At 36.7% G+C, this 20,744-nt stretch overlaps 1 protein-coding gene across 3 annotated transcripts; it reads right to left on the reverse strand.

The window, feature by feature from the left end:
* Positions 1–7,285: 7,285 nt before the first annotated feature.
* Positions 7,286–15,003, reverse strand: GAL (galanin and GMAP prepropeptide). Of its 3 annotated transcripts, XM_030484910.1 has the most exons (7): positions 14,798–15,003; positions 14,579–14,659; positions 13,843–13,897; positions 12,797–12,868; positions 12,308–12,394; positions 9,334–9,411; positions 7,286–7,620 (listed from the first exon to the last, which is right to left on the reverse strand). In XM_030484910.1, the coding sequence occupies exons 2-7, from the start codon at positions 14,657–14,659 to the stop codon at positions 7,568–7,570; spliced, it is 426 nt and encodes a 141-aa protein (XP_030340770.1). In that variant the 5' UTR covers positions 14,798–15,003; the 3' UTR covers positions 7,286–7,567. The 3 variants fall into 3 exon arrangements, with proteins under 3 accessions (XP_030340770.1, XP_030340772.1, XP_030340771.1); XM_030484912.1 differs by lacking the exon at positions 12,797–12,868 and having other exon boundaries at positions 14,798–14,992; XM_030484911.1 differs by lacking the exon at positions 14,798–15,003 and having other exon boundaries at positions 14,579–14,791.
* Between the last annotated feature and the right edge of the window lie 5,741 nt (positions 15,004–20,744).

The raw sequence follows: 20,744 nt of genomic DNA on the forward strand, positions 1-20,744 counted from the left end.
TCAGTTGTGTATGAGAAAATGCTTTCTAATAGTAAAGAACAGTGCAGCACTCACTGACTAGTTCGTTGGAGACTTTAGCACCGGAGATCTTAAAAACAAGTTCTCTTCAGATCTGGTTTATAAGCAGCTGATCTTGCTGTGAACTGGAGAATAATTTAGATGATCTCTTGCGTTCCTTTCCTGTCCAACAGTTTATGAGCTAAAGAATTATTGGATTTGCAAATGGTAAAAGAAGTCCCTCTGTGAGGAATTCTTGGCATTTCTTTGGTAGATTGGTTGACTTGATTGTGTGTATGTTGGGAAAGGATACGACAGAATAATATTTTGTCACATAAAAACTGGCTTCTGAATGAAAAGAGTTTTGTCTAGAATTCCTCCTAGATTTCTTCTAGGAATAGATATAGATATAGAATAGATGATAGAAAAATAGATTTCTTCTGGCTTTTTTTCTTGTGTAAGTTAATAAAGATACAGCTACCAAAGCTGTAAGAAAGAGTTACCAGGGGCTATCTTCTTGCTTGTGTTAGAGCCATAGAAATTATCTCTTGACACAACTTTAGTAGCTGCATTATGTATCTCTCGCCAACACCAGCATCAATCTTCAAGATTTCTTCTCTGCTAACTTAAAAAACAATTGCCAGCCCAAAGGTCAGCACAAAATTAAGTCCCTGCTGATACACACTTACTTCCAAATACTGCAGTTAAAAGACTATATGTAGCTTTGTCATTGAAAAATATCCAGAAACCACAGGCATGGCCACCTGTGGATTCCCAAAATCCTGGCAGCACAGTGTAACTTCCAATTTCAGCTATAGGGGCTTGCCTCTATGGAGACTAAAAACCCCAAAAGACAAATAATCCAGGTAGCAACATGAAGTCATTCTGTTTAACAACTGTTTGAACAAACGTCTGCTCTTATATTACCTCTTAACACTGGCTTTTCAACTGATATAAATTCATGCTGTTTCCCAGAAATCACCACATAAGTTTGTGCCATTCCAGCCATTGGCATTCTAGTTCTACAGCAGTTAGCTGCCAAGCAAGTGGGGCAGAAGCCTGGCTTGATTGAGTAGGGATCTTCCTCTTGAACTTAGGTGGAAGAGTATGGACATTAGAAGAAAGGACAGGTGGCACGTGAGGAATATAGAGACACTCTTTGCCACTGTAGGGAGAAAATTCATGCAGCCAAAGCACACTTGGCTGACTGTATTTGCCAGTGCAGGGCATTCTGTGTTGTGGAAGCAAAAGATATGGCCCATGTTACGGGTGGGTGCGGAGCTTGTAATGACAATGTTGCTATGTGTTTACCCTGACATTTTGCTAGCGTTTTTTTGGCCTTGAGATGTTGGTGAGATCATTTTATTTGCTGGTTAACATCACATTTGTGCTTAGATATAGGTAAAGTAATAGTAAGACCAACTTTTGACAGCCCAAGCTAGCAGTGTTCTCCAGGCTTTCACTTACAAAGGGTCAGGTTTTTTAATGTATTTTGGCATCCTAAGATTCATATTAGTATCAAGTTGGATTTAGAAGTGCACACAATTTCCTGATTTAATAATGATTGAGATTGCATATAAATAATTAAAATTTCAAATCTTTTTTGGTAGGTCAGCACCTGACTTCTTTTCCAATAAGTCCAGAAAAGTATGTTCTGCTTCTCAAAATAAACTAATCCCTCCAAAAAAAAAAAATCAAAAAAAAAAAATCTGTCTTTAAAACACTTTTGAAAACAGGGGATTAGAATCCTTTATTACTTTGATTCTCCTGAAAAATATATCTCAAGTCTGTCCACAGATGTGATTTCACTCTGAGTTCACAAAAGGTAATGTGGTAAAAATTATTTTATTTTATTGTTTTTGTTTGGGGTTTTTTTCCAAGAAAACATCCTTTCTATCTGTCCGAGGCAAAGAATAATGCATATGAGTAATACCTACTGCAGATCATACAAGAAAAAATATGTTACATCTGCTTCCCTTTACCCAGCCTCGAATATCTGGCTTGTCAACACTGCCGCAAATACATAGTTTTGGTAGTTACTGTGCTTTATGCTAACAGACAGCTACAGTAGGAAGAAGAATACCAAAATAATGATTAACACAACAAAACTATTAATGTTTAATCAAACTGAGTTTTGGAAACATATGTTTGAGGGCTGTGGTGAGAGAGAAAGTACTGGCTATAATGTGCTCTGGAAAAGGAATTCAAACAAAAATGGACCAAAAGGCAAAGAACAACATAAATATTTTTTTTTAAAGTGTTATATAGTTTGAACTACGTAAGATTTCAACAGTGTGGGGACACTTCTAAATAATACACAAACACAGTATCATTTCATCTTTTCTTTAATAGCTAGAATCTTTACATTGTAAGTGACAGAAGGATTTAATGAAGAATGTATTTTGCAGCAGGTGGGAAGGGGGAGTGTTGTTAATGAGATGAGAGTGGCTATAGCTTTTAATTCTGAAATTATATTCAGCAGAAGATCTGAGATTTATTAAAATGAGGGGGATTTTAATGATGTTGCTCCACTGGATAACGTCAGGCCTTAACTGACATAATTAAACCTACTTTCAAGGTCATCAGTACCACTAGACTGAGTTTTCATAGGTCAGGATTTGGTGCACATATGTTTGCCTGTGAAGAGCTCTGACCAAGTAGGTGACCAGCATGAAAGCCAAGTAGGCACAATTTGCAAAACTGTGTGTTGAAAAGTGGTACAAAAATGTAACGCTTAGCTGTAAAATCATGATTATTTTTCCAGTCTGCTGCTACTGGTTCTCTACTTGTTAGGGCCTGGGTTCATTCTGCTTGATTTGAAGCAGCAAACCAAAATGCCTAATTTAAAAGGTTACTCTGGATTTAGGGCCAAGGTGCGCTCTCCAGCTAGCAGAGAGAGAAGGTGATTCAGATCTTCACTTAGCAGAACCAACATTCAAGTGCCTAGAGCTCCTGTGAATAGTCCTATAAAAAGTTACCCGATATAAGTGTCCCCAAACACTGATTTGCAGAAGTGGTGCATAAAATTCTCACAAAAATCTTTGGAGACTCCTTTGAGTAGTGTTTTAATAGCTGCAAAGAACAGTAGATGTGAAAACCACCGGAAAGCTAATGATTCCTAAATCATCTATCTTTTAGATTAGGACTTCAAGAGGAATAGCAAAACCCTAAGAAACTGAAGAGCTTAGGGAAGCAGAAAGTTATTCCCCTGCATTGACATCTGAATAAAGAGTAAGCAAAAAATACTAATTCTACAAATATGACATAGGAACTTATACTGAAGTAAATAATCAGAGCCTCAGTTTTGAATTGTGTCAAGAAATATCACCTTTAATATTGATAAATGTAAATAATAGTCATAATATTCATAAATCAGATCAATTATTTTCTAGTAGAATGATTTTTTATGAAATAATAGAACAATTTCAAATAATCATATGACCTCATAAACATTCTGAAGGGGAAATGATAGAAGCAATCCATTCCGAATCAATTATTTAAGTGTTTGTAAGTGGTAAATAGTCAACATTTACACTAGAAACTGTACTGAAGGAAAAAAAACATGCAAATGGAATGAAACATTTTATCTTGATTTGATATAGATCGTATTTTGGCATTTTAGAATTTCCCCTCAGACAGATATTCCATATGAGACTCATGTCTCCCAGCACTCAGGCTGCATGATTTATATGTACTTAATTAGTGGAAAATCCATGGAGATCAATTAAATTAAAAATACCACAGATGACAGAACATACGCAAGTTGAATCTCAGGGGAATTTGATCAATATTTAGGAATAATGTAGTGCTTTGCAAGCAATGAGATTAATTCTCATCTGCAGCTCAACCCCAGCTTTTTAAAGCTCATTTCTGGGAGGTGCCAAGTGTGGCACATGAATTGTCAAATACCCTATGCTCTGAGGTATTAGAGCTCTTTAACAACTGACCTCTGTATACCCAAATACTGAATCTGAGTAATAGAGCAGTCTGTGAGTTGCAGTTTTCTGTGGTTGGTCCCTGTCATGCTCGCTCCTCACAGAATTAATAATAAAGAATTATGACAAGCCCATTATCAAGTCCCCTCAGACATTCTTGGTATTCTGAGTCCTACCTGATTTTTCTATGCTAATTTTGCGTTCTGACCTTTACATGAGTAGACAGGTGGGAAAATACATGTATCCTGTCATCTGCTTAATGACTTCCTAATCTGAATAGACTAATGTCAGCTGTGCCAACAGAAATTTCCTCTTTTATGCTGCACTGATCTTCATTTACACAAGTTGTAGTGAGACTACCTGACAGGTGTAATACTGTATGAAATTATACATGAAATCTTTGGTTATACGGAGTATTCATTTCTGCAAGTTTCTTTTGTAAATTGGCATCAGATGCTGTGTAGATAAAGCCCTATTTAGTAAATTCCTGCATTACGGATCAGGTTGTTTTATAGCTCTGTGTCGACATGTCCATAATGTGTTCTAAGAAAAAAATTAATCAGATTTTTTGAGGTAGTGGTTTCATTTGGACCTCAAAGGTCCTTTCTTCCATGAATAGAACTGTTGCCTTTCGGAACCTATGGCCTCCACAATGTCCTGTGCCTGTCAGTGCTGCAGCTTCATCATGACATATATGGAAAAGGATTTCTTTTTCTGGAGGTAGTGTTTTAAAATGTTACTTTGTCATTTTATCAACTAATCATTAAATGCTGAGTTACAAGAGGTGAACTTTGCTAAGCACTTTTACCACAACATTTAAGACTCTTGTCATCTCTCTCCTTACTAGTCTTTCTTGCTAGTTAAAGTTAGAATATGTTTAGTGTCTCTCTGTGTATAGAAGTTGCTTCCTGTTGCTGAAGATATTTATCGCTTTTCTCCACAGCTTTTCTGGTTCTGCAGTAGGTTTTTTTGCAATGAGCTGACCAGAACTGCAGCTGGTATCAACGCTGGGAATAGTGGCGTAATGATGTTTTCTGGTTTGGTTTTGGCTACTTTCATTATAACTCCTAACATTCCAGCTGCCTTTCTAACCGCTGCTGGGGTTTAAAATGGCATTATTTAGAGGACTATGTACCATGAGTCTAAGCTATTTTTCCAGAGATAATTCAGGCCATCATTATGTGTATGCAAAATTAGAGTTGTTTTTCTCTGTGTATATACATTGCTTGCATCAGCATTTAATTTCATCTGCCATTTCACTGTCCAGTCACTCAGCATTATGCAAGCCTTCTGTTCAATGTCAGAGTTAAATTTGCATGCTGAGTCATTTCAATTCTTCGGCAAACACTGTAACAAAGTTTTGCTCATTTTTTAGACTTTGGCTTTTGTCTTTAGTGCAGACCTAGTGTCTGATCTAATCTTATACAAAAAGGATGTAATGTATGGAAATAAACAAATAAATGAAATAATAGAGGGGAAAGGGTTAGGGTTTTTTTTTTTTTTTTTTTTTTTTTTACTGTGACATTACTTGTGACATCTTTTTGTTGTCTCTTTGTCCTGTGGAAACTAATTGATTTCAAATTGTGGTTTAAAGGCCATCCTTTATCAGGTGATTGAGAGGCTGGTTATGGAGATATTCCAAATATTTGAAGAATTTAGGTCTGAGTTGTAGTGATTGAAGACATGCTTTAAATAAATAAGAATGTTAATAAAATAAAACTGTTACTGAAATTGGTTTAGAAGACTGCCCCTTTATTGTTTTTTGCTCTTTTGTTTTAGCAAAGAGCTCTAAAGGGTGAAGAAACACTCTGAAAGTTCTACCTCTCTCTGTATTTTGGAATATTATCAGTTTGTGTTTGAATGCCCTAATTATTAACTGAAAGAATAAGGACTGCCCTTAGTAATTAGACTAGATTATAATGACCCATTGTGGTTTTTATAATGTATGCATATAGCACTGCAGCACAATGAGTAAGAGCTTTTGGGCCTCCCTGCTTAGACAGTGAGGCAAATTTTTCAAGGAACTTGATCCTATGAGTTTTCAGTATTTCAAACAATCTCAAATTTCATAATTTCAAACAGACATTCTAACAAACAAGAACATTCCAGCTGTAAAGAGCTAACAGTATTCTAATTTCAGTTTCAACTTCAATGAGCTGATAATATGCTAATTTAAGTAATAACTGTTTTCTAATTTAAAACTTAATTTCTTATTTCAATAGAAAATAAATTCAATGCTAAGATTTAGTTCTTTTTATTTGATCATAGATTCCACTGCTTTGCCATAGAAAGATGGTTTGCTTTTGAGTTTTACATATGGATACTAGTTCTTGGCAGTCGATGAACCAAAGTCCATGGGAAGTCAATGAAAAGAATGCCTCTCGATTTTAGTGAGCTCTGCTTCAAGTTTATGATGGGAAATGTGGACATTACTAGTGAAAATCAGAGTTAGGAATTACTGAACTCTACACCTTGGAAAGCGACCATCAGACATTAGATGAGAGGCTGAGTGATTATCAGAAGAAGAACACAGGCTGACTGACAAGGTGAAATAACCTTGGTGGTTCAAATTAGGCATTGGTGACTTAGCATCTAGAATGTATTCTGCTATGCTAAAAGTGAGATTATGTGACAAAGTTCTACAAAATTTGGCAGTCTGTACACTCCAGTGCATAGCAGCATTTTTAAAGGATGATATTCCATTTCACTGTGCATAGAATGAAAGTCATCTGCATGTGAAAAAGCTAAGATTCTGTATCTTCCCAAACCTTTCCTCATTCTTGATATGACATTTATTATGTATGGGCCTAGCATTCCAGTCCTGGTACTTCAAAGCTCTTTTGTATGGATTAAGCATGTATTCAAGTGATTGCTGGACTCAGACTAAAGCATCTCATAAAATATTTTTTTAATCTTAAAGTAGACCAAAGAGTTTCTTCATTAAAGAGTACAGATCCAGTATTCTTGATGACATAGAAATAGAACTCCTACATGTAAGATTTGTGTAAATCTGTTACCTGTACAGAACAGTTAAATTTGTATTGCCTGAAGGTATGCTTTGGTTAACGGGCTGGTGTACTACAGGTGAACAATATGAAATTTAAAATGAACAAGAGTTATTTCATGTCTATGAAAACATGAACAGGAAATAAGGCTTCCATAAAGTGTACAAGTGCAGACAGATCTGTGACTTAGAAAGACTCAGTTCGAAGTCACTGTTCTTCTCAGTTAGCTGAAGTTTAAAATTTTACTGTAATTTTGCAGAGTATAGATGCAATGTAATCTTAAAATTTAACCCGAGCTTTGTATATCATATGTTGGGTGCTGGTATGTATTTAAATTAAAAATAAAACAATGTAGTTGCTCTTTATTTTTATTTTATCATTTACGTACAGAAAAAACATACCAAGAAAAAATTTCACACTATACCATTACAGGGGGTAGAGGCGAGGGTGAGGGGGGAGCTGAGAGACAAACAAAGAGACACAAACAAACAAACAAACAAAACAGAGGGCAGAATGCTGTTTACTATTGATCAGATTAATGCAAACAATACTTCTCATCTTTCACTCCTTTGGATCTTTTGCTTAAAATTCAACCTAAATCTACACTACAACAAAATAAAAATGCATTCTTCAAGACTGGTTTGTTTCCTCTGGTGAAGGTAGCTTATCAAGTGCTCCCACCTCTGTAAAAAGGAAAAAACAGAAGTAGTAACACATATGTAAGTATGCATATTAATCTTAGCAATCAAATAATACAGTACAGTTTCAGTAGTATACACGTTCATATTTTTCTTCTCAACTATAAGAGTCAAATCCTTGAACTTTTCATATTTTAATGTATAAACTTTTTTCTTTTGAATGTTAATATTTTATAATCTGATAAGAATTATATCCTGATGTAATTTCACCTTTTTAGAAACAGCAGTGACAGAATGACAGCATTTCAAAAGTTTTAATGTTATCCAGTTATGCCTGCTATCCTACAGCCTGATCTACATGGCAAACCTTTAAAGCTTGAGGGAATGATTTTCAAGAGCAAAACCTGAAGGCCACTTTTAGTTATCACCAAAGCACTTAGCAGTTAAAACGTTCACTTCATCTTGCAGATCAAAATGCATGTTTAACCTGAGAAACCACTCCTGAATCTGAATGCCATGAGTGGGAGTTGGTCTCCTCCCCTCAAAGGAACATATCTTAACTAATATATCTAATGTAGTAAAGTTTCATTTGAGCAAAAATATTAAAGCATCTCTACCATAATAAAGCTTGTTTTTCACGTCCTGAATCTACAGTTCTGATTTTGTGTAAGAGTTTGTACTGGGTCTTGCTAATAAATATTGTTAAGGGATAATATGATTACATTCTGTGTCTTTTGAAACCTGGGAATACAAGAAGGTATACAAGGTCAGGGAAAAGACATTTTATATAATCCTGAGAGTCCATTATTTTTTAAGCCAGATAATAATACCATCTTTTCTGAATAAAGACAGCTGTTTGTCATCACTACCCTAAACAACAAATTGTTGCAATACAACCTTTTTTACTCATTTGTCCCAGGGAATAAGTGATTTGTCTTTCTTCCTTTCTGGGTTTTTCTTTGCAAGTCTGTATTATATTTTTAAATATCTTGTAGATGGTTTCAGAAGGGCTGAAAAGATTTTTAAAAGCTCAGAATTGTGTTTGGGTTTCATTTTGTTTGTTTTAAATAAAAACTAATGAAAACGCAGAAACTGCCAGATTTCTTCTTCACATAATGCTATTATAAAGTTACCATTCTTATAGAATCAGCTGTAAACTCAGTTTTACAATTCTTGTCACAATTTTGAGACTCCAGAGAGTTTTTACTAGCAGCATTTTGAGCTTTTTGCCAACATTGAGCTTACCATTGTTGCAATTTTATAATGTGATTTTATTGTAGAGCACATACAAAAGGGAACTGTATTTCTTTTGTCACCAAGTGTTTCAGAATTTCAACCACTGCTCTTGGCATTAAACTGAAGTCCTATTGAAAGTTTCATTGAATTGCTTTATACTAACTCCCATGTAATCAGTCTGTATTTAGTTTGTTTTCAACTCTTCTAAAAGCTGAGTCCACACGATTTTAGTGGCAGCTGTTATTATTTTCACAGTGCCTAGAGTAAATCAAGTGATATTAGAACCCTGCTCTATTGGATATTCATTGACCTACAGATTGGCAGGACCACCTGCACTCTCTAAATCAGGCCTATTCCCAAGTGCACTAAACTGGAATTGACAGTTCCTCACTGCCTCCAGAGATGCTGTTCAAAGTCTTGCACACTCAAATCTGTAGCAGATATATACATTCAAGGATAAGCCCATCTTTCCAGTAAATCTCACACCAGAAAGTGAGAAAGATTAAAAAGGTATTCACTAACCTTTAAGATGCAAATAAGTCAAAAATTCAATTATTGTGCGCACAATGTTTTCATCAGCCAGTGGTCTTCCAAGATTCCCTATAAAACAAGTTGGTTGTTACTTAGGTTGTTACAAAAGAGTTATCCTCTGCTCTCCACTCCCTCCTTTATGTCCACTAGCCTCAGATTGAAGGGAAATGTAAATTTAGCAAGCAAATTCATCAGCTCTGCGAAACAGAAGTTCTTTGTGTAGTCTGACTTTGTTCCAAATAATCCACTCATGATAAAGTAGTGAATTGTAGCCCAAAAGCTCAGAAAAGTATGTTTTTATATCTAATACAACATGCTTCTCTGATCTTGTGAAAGTAGACCTTTTGATGCTTTTTAAATGGCCCAGTTTATCAAGCTCCCAGGGAGCTTGTTATTGCACTTTGGGAGGTGGAGAAGTATGCTTTCTATGTCTACTAGAAAAAAAAGGGCAGGTGGGAGGGGAGATATCTTCTTTTTAGCAGCAGGATGGATAATTGTTCTGTATTGGAGAACAAATGATAGGCAATTTCCATGAGATTTCTAGTTCTCTGCATACAGATCAGATGGGTACAAGTATCTGGCTGACACTCCATTATTACATCACTGAAAATACTGTCCCTTGATGTTACCCCTAGGGAATGTGTTTAATCTCAGAACACAGTCTGAAAGACTGACTTTGCAGCAGGGAGAGTGCTTCCATAATGGAAGAGAAGATATTAGGACTCTAGTGACATACACGTCAAACGACAGACTAGCACAAATAAACAATATTGATGGGGAGCTGTGAGGGACACAGAGGTATGCAGAGTGTCAGCATTTAAGAATGCATTTAAGGAATTTGCATCTAAAAGTCTTGAATTCCAGTCTTTGTACTGGCACAAAGATGCTCTTATTACTTACATTAATAATACTTCTGTTATTTGAATCTTTCCTTGATTTTTATTCCCACCTAACCTGTTATGGATCTTTGTTATGATTAATCATCATATTAGTAGTTAATTGACCCAGATTTTTTTACCGATGTTATATCTGTTGGATAAATATTTTTCTTCAGTGTCGCAGGCATATTGTACATGAATATTTCTATATACTCTGCTGTTGACCTTAATTCTGTATAGAAGAATAGATACTTACAGACTCTAGTAAAGAAACAGCTATGCAATTCTTTGCATGAGTTTTTACAGTAATAACATGTTAAGATACTTCTGTAAGCAATCAGCAAAATTTAATAAATTTAATAAAATTCCTTCTTTTTCAATTAAAGTAAGAATCCCGAATTCCTTACCCATTTTTTATATTCAAATATCCTTTGGATAGGAACTCTATAATAAACTTCAGCTTCAAAGAAAACTTTTGATGAGAGAAGAGCATCTAAAATTATGTTCATAACAGAGGCAGTTATATAAATTTTCAGGTCACACCCAGACAAGTTTGGTTGGGTTTACTTGTAATTTTGGAGGTGCAGCAGTACCTGGTAAAAGAGTTGCATAACTCCTAAAAATCATATTCATGTAAAGGAGTTGGTAGTATACCCATAAATGGCAATATGCTGCTACATGAACTGCTCTGTTAGATTACGAATGCCTTCCTTTCACATTGTTTCTGACTGCCAAAGTATATTTATCACACCAGTGTTTGAGGAAGTAGGTTCTTTTTTTCCTTTCCTTTTATCTTAAAAACAAAGAGAACACCAAACCACCACCACCAAAACACCACACACACAACCCCACTATGCAGCTATGTACCAGAACTGACAGTCATTCAGAGAATGTAACAATTAGGAACTAAACTGACAGTCATTATTCTGAGAATATAACAACTAGGAAATATATTAATGTTACTCTTCTACTTACAAAGTAATTATGTCCATGAAGTTATAATTAAGCACATTTCCTTTATTTATGAACTTATTTAGCATTAGATACATTTGCTGGGTGGATTTAAAATAGCCTGCAAGAGCTCAGGGCCTGGGACTTTGTCTTCCCCCATTAGTGCAGTGATGAATGCAATAGTACTGAAGTAAGCATTGCTTTCTTCAGCTGAATAAGGAACAGATCACTCTAACAGCCTAAAGATGAGATTCATCCCAGTTCACTTTACAGGTCTACAGCAGATTTAGTTTCTCCTCAGGAGAAACAAACACAGGTGTTTTTTCCAAAAGTGTCTAGATCTTATTCTGGATCAGGAATTCAAAGTAGAGTGCCAGCTTCTCTTCATGAGGGAATCTAGACATATGTTGTAGAGGCCCAGCTTGGGATGATGAATCCAGAACCAGGTTGCATCCTTTTCATTGGCATTTGCTACATTCAGCTACATACAACCTCAAAACAATATGTTGACTTGACTTTGATTTTGACCAGGTTCTCAATCTTTTAATGAAGGCAATTCATCTTACTTCAGTACAGGAAATATCGCGAGACTTAACATGGACTTTTTTAAATACTGAAATCTCTTACAACATGTGCCATACAGCTCTGAAGTCTGGTTTCAGCTCTCAAGTGCTGGGGGGCAAAATAAAAAACAAAACCAAAAAAACCAAAAAAAAACCCCAAAAAACCCCCAACACACAGCTTTCCAGTTTCTATAGCTTTTCCTAATGAAAGATTCCTTTATAACTCACTTCTTTGCTGGGAAAAAAAAATAAAATGTCTAGGGTGACATTTGAAATACTTATTTGAAGATATGAAAAGAAAAAACTAGTTTATTCAAAGTAATATGATTTGTTATACTTTAAAAGCAACATACTTGTACTTTTCCCTAGGGACCAAGATGTCTTAAACAATGACCATGTACAGAGCGCACACTGAATGGCCAAATTTCATTTTTCTCCTTTCACATGTTTATTAGGATTTCTGTTAAAGCCTTGTACCGAGGTAGTCAGTTAGCTCAATAACAGTAAATAAATTACTAAACATAAAAAAAAAAAAAAAAAAAAGAAAAATACCAGCTTTCAGAATTTCATTACCTGCTTTAATGTCCTCCTCAGGGTGTATTTCACGTTTGCCAGTGAAACCATGTTTGTCATTAAAAGATCTGTGGTTATCTACTGCATCTGGTAAATGAAAAATCAGAGAAGTTACTTGACTTGACTTACAAACTTTGCTATATTGCTTGCTTTTCATGGATTTCAAAGAAAAGATCGCAATAGGGACTTTTGATGTACAGAATTATGAAGCAGCAATTAATGTGTCAATAAAGCACAAATTCAGAAGAAAGGTTATTTTTTTTTTGATTCATATAATTTGCAGACCCTGTCCTGTACTATGCACTTGCTGAAGCCATTACTGAATTTAGAGGAACTTGTAAAGAAAATGTAAGTTTGTGCATTCATGTGTAATTTGGGAAGTTGTTTTCGCTACTCTTTCCCCTGTTTTCAGAAAATGTTCACAGTAAACCTGCTTAATAGAAAAAACTGCAGATAGTTTTTGAAGGTTATTCACATAAACTATCTTACATGCCCCTGGTGCCTCTTCTCTCCCCTTTGCAGTGGGCATTTCGTTTATCAGTAAAAGCTGATCAATACGACCTGCAACAAAGGATGATTCCTATTATCCAGTCTTAGATAAATGGCATTTTGACAAGTACGTTTCCCCACAGTGTCTTTGCCAATTTGGTTAGATCTGCTTCCCGGCAAATATACTTTCAGACATTTACGGACACAGTTAATATGTTTAAGATGCATTAATCTTTATTTAGCTAACCTTAAGGATACTTACTACAACTTTGCATTCTTTTTTTAAGGTATCATCTGTAGTATTTGTTATATATAACTGAGAGTGAAAAATATAGAAGCATTGCTAATGAATGTTATTACATTAACAGGAATTAATGGTAAAAGACAGATATTTGAGACAGCTTAGCACTACGTGTCACTTTTCTTATAACCTACATTTGATTCTCCATCTTTGTAAATCGATGTGTTCCTGTATTTTAAAAACCTTGTACATCAACTGTTTTTCACATAATGAACTGTTAATATTTAGTTGCGAATTTGTATGTAATTGTTTTAATTTGGTTTGCTTTAACTGGGGGGGCGAGAGGAGGAGTATAGAAAAGCCAGGCAGTGAAGCCGTTTTCAAATAGAATTAAAGGTGAAATCTGAAATACATTGAGAAGTGCCAAAATATCACAATTCGTCATTCTTCCCTTGACATCCAAGATGCTATATAACACTTCAGAAGGGGGATGGTATTTGTCGTATGAAAATTACATTTCAGAAGCACAAAGAGTGACCAGATGTGCTTCTGGATGTAAAGCATCACAGCACCACTCTGCTTTAGAAAAAACAAGAGTTGTCTAAGATAATTCTATGATACACGTGTAATAAACATCTAAACGAGTGTTCTCAAAAATTAGTTTCTTCAGTCTTGCAGGTTTAGACAGAATTACTGTATTCATAGAAAAGTAATTGGCGCATTACAGTAAACTGGTTTACAAGGAAGAAAAAAGCTACCCTTCTGAATTTTGAAATGATGAAAAACACATAAGTGATTGACTTACGTGGCCCAAGCAGGTAACCAGCGCTATTCAAAGTCCAGCCCCTTTTTTCTTTTGCCTTAAAGAAAAAAATGCAGGTATGCCATTGCATGAACTACACAGTGCTTTCTGAAAACAAAGCAAACAGCACCCAAATGGACATTCTTTTAGCAGAAAATGTCCTCTGAAGGCTCCAAATCAAGAAATCCTGTAGAAAATAGAAGCCAATAATCTTGAAGAAAACTGTGAACTCTTGCCCTCTCCCCATCTAAGTCAATGATTCTGCTATTGGCACCATGTGGTGTGCAGATTTCACACCATGTAAGTGAAACTGCAAATAACACTTTGGAGGCAGAAATTTTGACTCTACACTCCAAGTTTGATTACCTGATAATCACCTTAACAAACAACGTTTTCTTTTAACCGTTTGGACTTACATGACAGCCTCTATAAAAAAGTCCACACATACACCATCTTTTCCGAGTCAGGTGGGACATTCGTTCAATTTTGGTGTATAAACTAGACATTCTTTTTCCCCTTTAGTCATACTACTTGTTTACAAGGGAGCTAGTATTCAGAAGCCCAAAATTCTTAACTAAAAACCTGTTATGCCCAAAATATTTTTAAGTGCGTGCTGCATCTTGTCTAAACCCTATATAAAAATACAGTGTATATCATTGCAGGGTTTACTGTTACTTGCCAGCTGAGACATGAATGCTGCCCAATGGATAGGACCTCCAATGGTGAAGTTAGTACTTACTGAGAAAACCAGTCCAACTGTTTCTGACAGGGTGGCACAAAGGATGAAAGACAGAAACAGGAAACTAGTGCACCTCTGCATCTGGAAAGAAACAGTGTTATAGTAAGTGCTCCGAGATACCGCTTTGCCTGGATCTCCCAGGGCACTGGGAGCATCCCCGCCGCGGATGCCGATTTGGCACCGAAATTCCACTGGGAGAGAGGCCGAGAGGGGAAGTACCTTGAGCTGGGGCGCGACGAGCTCTCCCTCGCAGTGGTCGCCGGGTGCTGGTCGCAGGGCTGAGGTCCCGCGGGTGGTCGCTCACTGCATGGCCGCGAGTGCGGACCTGCGCGCCCGGCCGCGGCTCCCTCCGCGCTTTATGGGCTGCAGCGCGGCCGCGCAGGAGGGGCACCCCCGGGGGGGCGGGGGGGAGCCGAGAGCCGCCCACCCCCCTCTCCTCCGCCTCCCCTGGGTCATCTTCCCCTCGCCAACCCACCGCATTAGGAGGGGCAAACATTATAGCAATTCAATTAGCGGTATTTGGGAGCGCGGCGCAGGCTGCAGGAAGATAACAGCCCGGGCAATTACGGCTGATTACGGCAGCCTTGGGCAGGCTGGCGAGCAGCGAGGGGAGCTCTCATCTTGGCAGCCTGGCCTGCGCCTGTCACCTGCTGCAGCTTCAGCAGGGCTTGGGTGGGCATGCGAAGGCGTAAAGTGAATAAAGGTCACTTCTCAGAGACTCGGGCACGGAAGCAGAGCTGAAGACAAATGTCTGCTTGTGATGCTGGCGTACAAGAGTCCGTGTCTAGGCTTTGCATTTGGGAATACTGAGGACTTCGCACACCCCTGCTCAGCTTGTGATCTCTGGAGCTCCCCATGGTCCAGGCCCCTTACAGTCCCTTAAAATCCCTTTGACTCATGGTTTTTGCTCTAGCATCAGAGCAAAAGGAGTTGAGTCAAAGCTCTGTTGTTGTGCTTCCATGCCACTTTGTATCTCAGATGTATTTTCTTTTTCTTTTCTTCTTTTTAATGTTATATGTGAATGGGTACGGATGGGGCTGTGATTAGACTAGTCCCAGTCTGTTAATTTATAACCAGTGAAGTTTCACCAGTTTGTTTGTCTTAGTGGTGGTTACAGCTGACACCAGAGCATGCAAAACTGAATTACAAGGCAGAGATTTCAATGTTAGTTCCCTTTTTTCTAGGCCAAGTTGTATTTTCTTAGCAACAATTAAGTTTATTCACCACAAGCCTCTCAAATTCATCTTTCAGTAAGAAAAACATCAGATATGGCACAGAATAAGTTATGCTTCCACCTCCTTTTTCTGAAGCTGCTTCAGATTAACTGCAAAGTTTTACATTAATGCGGAGCCAAGATGGCTATTAAACAGTGCAATACATCTATCATTCACCAGCTTCAAAGCAAACAATATTTTAATTCAATGTAGCATAACGTTTATAATCCAAGCTGGAAGCAGAAGCTGTGTCTTGTAGTTGTGTTTCCTACCCTTTTTTGTCAGGAGCAGTACAGTTGTAGTCGTCTAGCCACATCACTGGATCTCTCATCTAAAACTTCTCAAAGATTATTTTATACAATTCTTACATGTTAATATATGCAAACGGGAAGCTCAAATTTGCAGATTTCATTTGATGCTTTTTATCACTTGCTGAAGCTGTTACGTCAGCCATTGCATGATCCTCATCATTCAGACTAGACAGATCTGGAAAACAGCAATGTAATTTTTGCAAAGTATTGTTTTCCTTCACTTCATCAAAAGTGCATTTCTGGCTGAAATTGCCTGGCTGTCAGCTCTTAACTCCCCGAAAGTAATTTTTGAAACTTGAAGCTTCCGTGACACAGAATGTTTTCTTCATGTTATTTGAATAAAACCACAGAATTCATATCAAGAGATGTCAAAATTTGCATTTGAGCAATCATACAAAAAACCATGTTAATTCTATTATCTTTGACCACAGTTTGTTCTTCAGGTTCCCATAAAAACTATTTGAGACACTGTATTTTAACATGTAATTTTCATTCCTATTTTTCATCAAATACTTGCATCGTCTTGTCAAATTACAGAGTAAAATGGTCTCTTAATCTCCACTACAGTCAGATGCAAAAGAAAGCCTCTTTGTATAATCAAAGGCGTAATCCATCACTTGCCCATCATACTTTGTCTAAATCTATCTTTAAGTTAATGTCAGTTAAACAATTTTATCAGTCATTCCTTCAGCTGATGTTCTCATTCCCTCAATTTTCCTTGTCAAGAATGCTATTAGTCTTATTTTATTCCATAGGAATTTTATATCTCACTGCTCAGACAGAATAATTGGAATTGGTCTGAATCCTGCCTTTTCTAGCCTAGCTTGAAAATAGCCATCTCTGTGAAGACATGGTTTATTTTCTTATTGAGGTGGCTTATCAACGTACTAATTCCTTCATTGATTTATTTGTTGTTTGGTTAATTGTAAAGGCTGAATGCAATCTGCAGTAGCTGTTGGGTTATGTATAGTCCTCACCAGAGGTTCACCATCAGGCAAACTCACAATGAAGCTCATCTAAAACTTACTCAAGCTAATAGAACAATAAGCATTGATAACAAACTATCTCTAATGTCTCTAAATTGATACATGAGAGACAGGATTACCATTGGCTGTCTCACACAACCATATGTATTCTGTTGTATAATTGTAACTGCGTTTCATAATAATTAAATGAAAACAGAGTTAAGTACTTTTTTTCAGCCAGAATAAAAAGCTTTGAATTCTTCAGGAAATAATAATAATATGGATTAAACAAATTAGAGTATTGAAATATTGAGCTGGGGAAAAAAAAAAAAAATCAATTGCATTTTTGTCACTGGAGATTTAATTCTGAGAACAACAGTTCTACTATGTGTTTAATGGTAAAAAATTCCCTTATGTCCAAAGGATGAGATAGGATGACCTATTTTATTTTTAATTAACAAACCCCGTAAGCCATCAAGAATGGCTACTTTTTATAATATTCAGGAAAACCACAGAATAAAAGTGGATTTTGTGGTATAGTTTGGAAGGGTCTGGAGTTGCAGTGGCTCCCTTCACTGTCCATTCACTACTGAGAGATAACGAACGAAGCAGGAAAAAGTGTGTCTGCTATTTCTTTGTTGAAGTTGTAGAATCACATTTGGTTTCAGCAACCAACCAAGGAATATTAAAATCAAATACTAAAACCCACTTCATTCACAGAGTGATGTCCATCTGCACGAAAAAACGTGAGTTTTTTTTCCTACCTCCCAGATAACATCAAACGTTAACATATTGCTTAATACCATCCTCAAGTATGTATACAAAGTCTCTAGTATTACATGTGTTTCCCATGCACTGGAGTAATTCCAGTGACACAGTGACATTAGAGAAGGTAAATGTTTTATTGGAGGAGTCTGCTAACTAGACATGAAATTTGAAGATGTCTGTCTTTGAATCTAACTCAATATTGACAGGGGACCACTAACATTCAGTGTCATCAGTAACTCATGCTACATTTTTTTTTCTGCACTGGAAACAATCTTATATTTTTGAGATCAGTATTTTAACCCTGAATACAGAGATTTACCATGCCTGAGCATGGAGATCACAAATGCAATGTTTTCTATGGCTAAATCTAATTCTGAGTGGGAAAGGCACAAATTTCTTTCCAGCAGTATGGACATTGATAGATCTGAGCATCTGGAAGCAGTGAGGCATTCCAGCTGCCAACAGGGCTGTGAATTGCTTCACCAATCTGAAGATTTAATGTTATTTTGGCGATAAACGAGGACACCATCACAGAGCTGAAAAGTTAATGTAGTATTTCTTGCTGTTCAACAGCATTACCCCGCCCTTCAATATTTGTATCTCAGCTGCTCATTGTTAACCTGAGCAGAGAAGTTGAGGATGACACTGCCTGCATTTGTCTGAAGATGACATAGAACTTCAATATGCAACTATAATTTTGAAACTAGTTTGCTCTTTCCATTTCAAGAAACCTCTTGATTATTTTTTCCCCTCACATAGATAAAACTTGTTTCTACTTTAAGAACAGAGAACATGTTTTATTTAAATAGTAACAGAAGGGTCATTCTCCTCATCCTCCCAAAGCCTCTGCTACAGTTTTATTCCCATTTTGTAATTTCTGTAAAATGTAAGTAATTTTCACCGAGTGAATCTTTTACCCATTTTACCACCTGCAGCTCAGTTTTAAACAGAACTAAATATTATAGATAGCTTCTGAATTAAGGGCTTTCTGTTCTGAATTACACTGATATCAACTAATAATTTCCTGTTATTACATCAATCAGGTGTACACAACATATATCATTGCACACAACATATATCAATGTGACAATACTGGCTGCCACATGTTAAATCACCTTATATGTTTTAAAAACTATTTTGGTTCAAGAAGCACTCAGATTTTAGATGGTGTATAAAAAAGAAATAACAGAATAAAAACTTCAGAGAAAAATATCTAGAAGTTAATTACTATGAACATCAGTAATAATTGTGAGAAATGAGAAAAACCACTTAGTCTTGATTCCCACTTCATAAACCTTAGAGGAGAATAATGTGTCTATCCCATTCGGTTAAAATTAATCAACAGCTTCAGATCTATCAAGGACAGGTTGCTAACCAGTACAATCACATAAGCTTCATATCCTAAAGGTCAGACTAAACCAGCAGTTCTCTTCATGAGGTTTATCTGTGAAAAGCACTGAGAAATTGAAATATCCTAAGAAATACCATTTGCAAGATTTTCCAGTTCTGATAGTAGTGGATCAATAGAGATTGCACACCCTACTGCCATTTCTAGTCTTACGCATCCCCAGACCACTGCTATTTGGTCAAAGTGGCTCTTGTAGAAACCTCACTGAAATTCCAGGAGACCCACTGCGCCAGCAATTCTCTTTGTAGGCCACAGAGAAGGATGGCTTCAGAGCCACTGCCTCTCTCAGAAGCAAATCAAATATCTCAGCTGTGTAAGAGGCAACAGCACTTGGCTCTCAGCTCCTGCTAAGGTTAGAGCTCAACTGTTTAGAAGGCAAAACTCTGAGTCCTGCAACAGCTGGCTCAGAGAGCAGTGTTAGGACTTGTAGAGGCAGAGGCTCCTTTCCCAAGTTCTGAATTCTGACGCCTGAAGGAAGTTGGTTCTTGGGTTAAGCTACCATTTAATTCCTAACTTGCCAATGACTTCCTCCACCTTTGAACAGTAAACGCAGTGGAAGCTCACACCTACCAAACACAAGGTAGCTGTTTCTTCTTCTCCTGCAAGTTCTCAGGAAGAATTACTGCCTACCCACTGATAGGCAATGATGTGAGGAGCAGCTGATGACAGCTACCTGTCTCCTACTGAGCAATGTCTAAGGTCACAAAAAGTTTTGAAACTTTTCTTATTTAGAGGCAACAGAGATCTGAAGTATTTTGTCTCAATGTCCTGCTCAGTGTGAAATTATATGCTAATTATATTTTTTCTTATTTTAATCACTAAGGGTACATATGTGAATAGCTCTACACAGATACACTATGCCATATGATATCTTCTTTTACATCACATGAAATAAAATTTCTGTATTTTGTGTCTTTTAATGTTAAATAATCTGAGGCTTCACAGCTTTTAAAAAATCTTGCCTATATTAAAAGTAATATTAGCTCTTTTTCTGAAAACAACAGCATCACAATGCAATTAGGATTTCTGTAGTGGCTTTGATAGCTCTTAAAATGTGCGTATGAGGCATCATGCAAAAGGTTCCTATTATTAAATTGCCGTTTTGCATTCAAATCAGAATTCTGCAAATACTGTACTTTTTGCAGGGCCTTTATTTCAGCATCACTGGATAAATATAAAATTCTGCATATTTCAGCATCACTGGATAAATATAAAATTCTGCAAAATATAAATAATTACCACACATTTTCTTAAAGTGTAGTTTAGAGTGGAATGTTACTGGTTTATATTTTGTTAAAGCACAAAACGGAATTAGCAGGATGATATTACACAGCCCTCATTATCCTACTTTAAGTATACTCAATTAGTCGTCTTCTGCTTTGATAAGAAATGACCCATTCCATCTTACAGACCTACTGTGTAATCTGAAAACAGGTTAGGGAAAATTTGGTGGGTTGCATTGTATTCCAGAAGTGGAAAGGCTTGAGCACATTTGATTTC

The sequence above is a fragment of the Strigops habroptila genome, chromosome 4, assembly GCF_004027225.2.
Source record: "Strigops habroptila isolate Jane chromosome 4, bStrHab1.2.pri, whole genome shotgun sequence".
NCBI lineage: Eukaryota > Metazoa > Chordata > Aves > Psittaciformes > Psittacidae > Strigops > Strigops habroptila.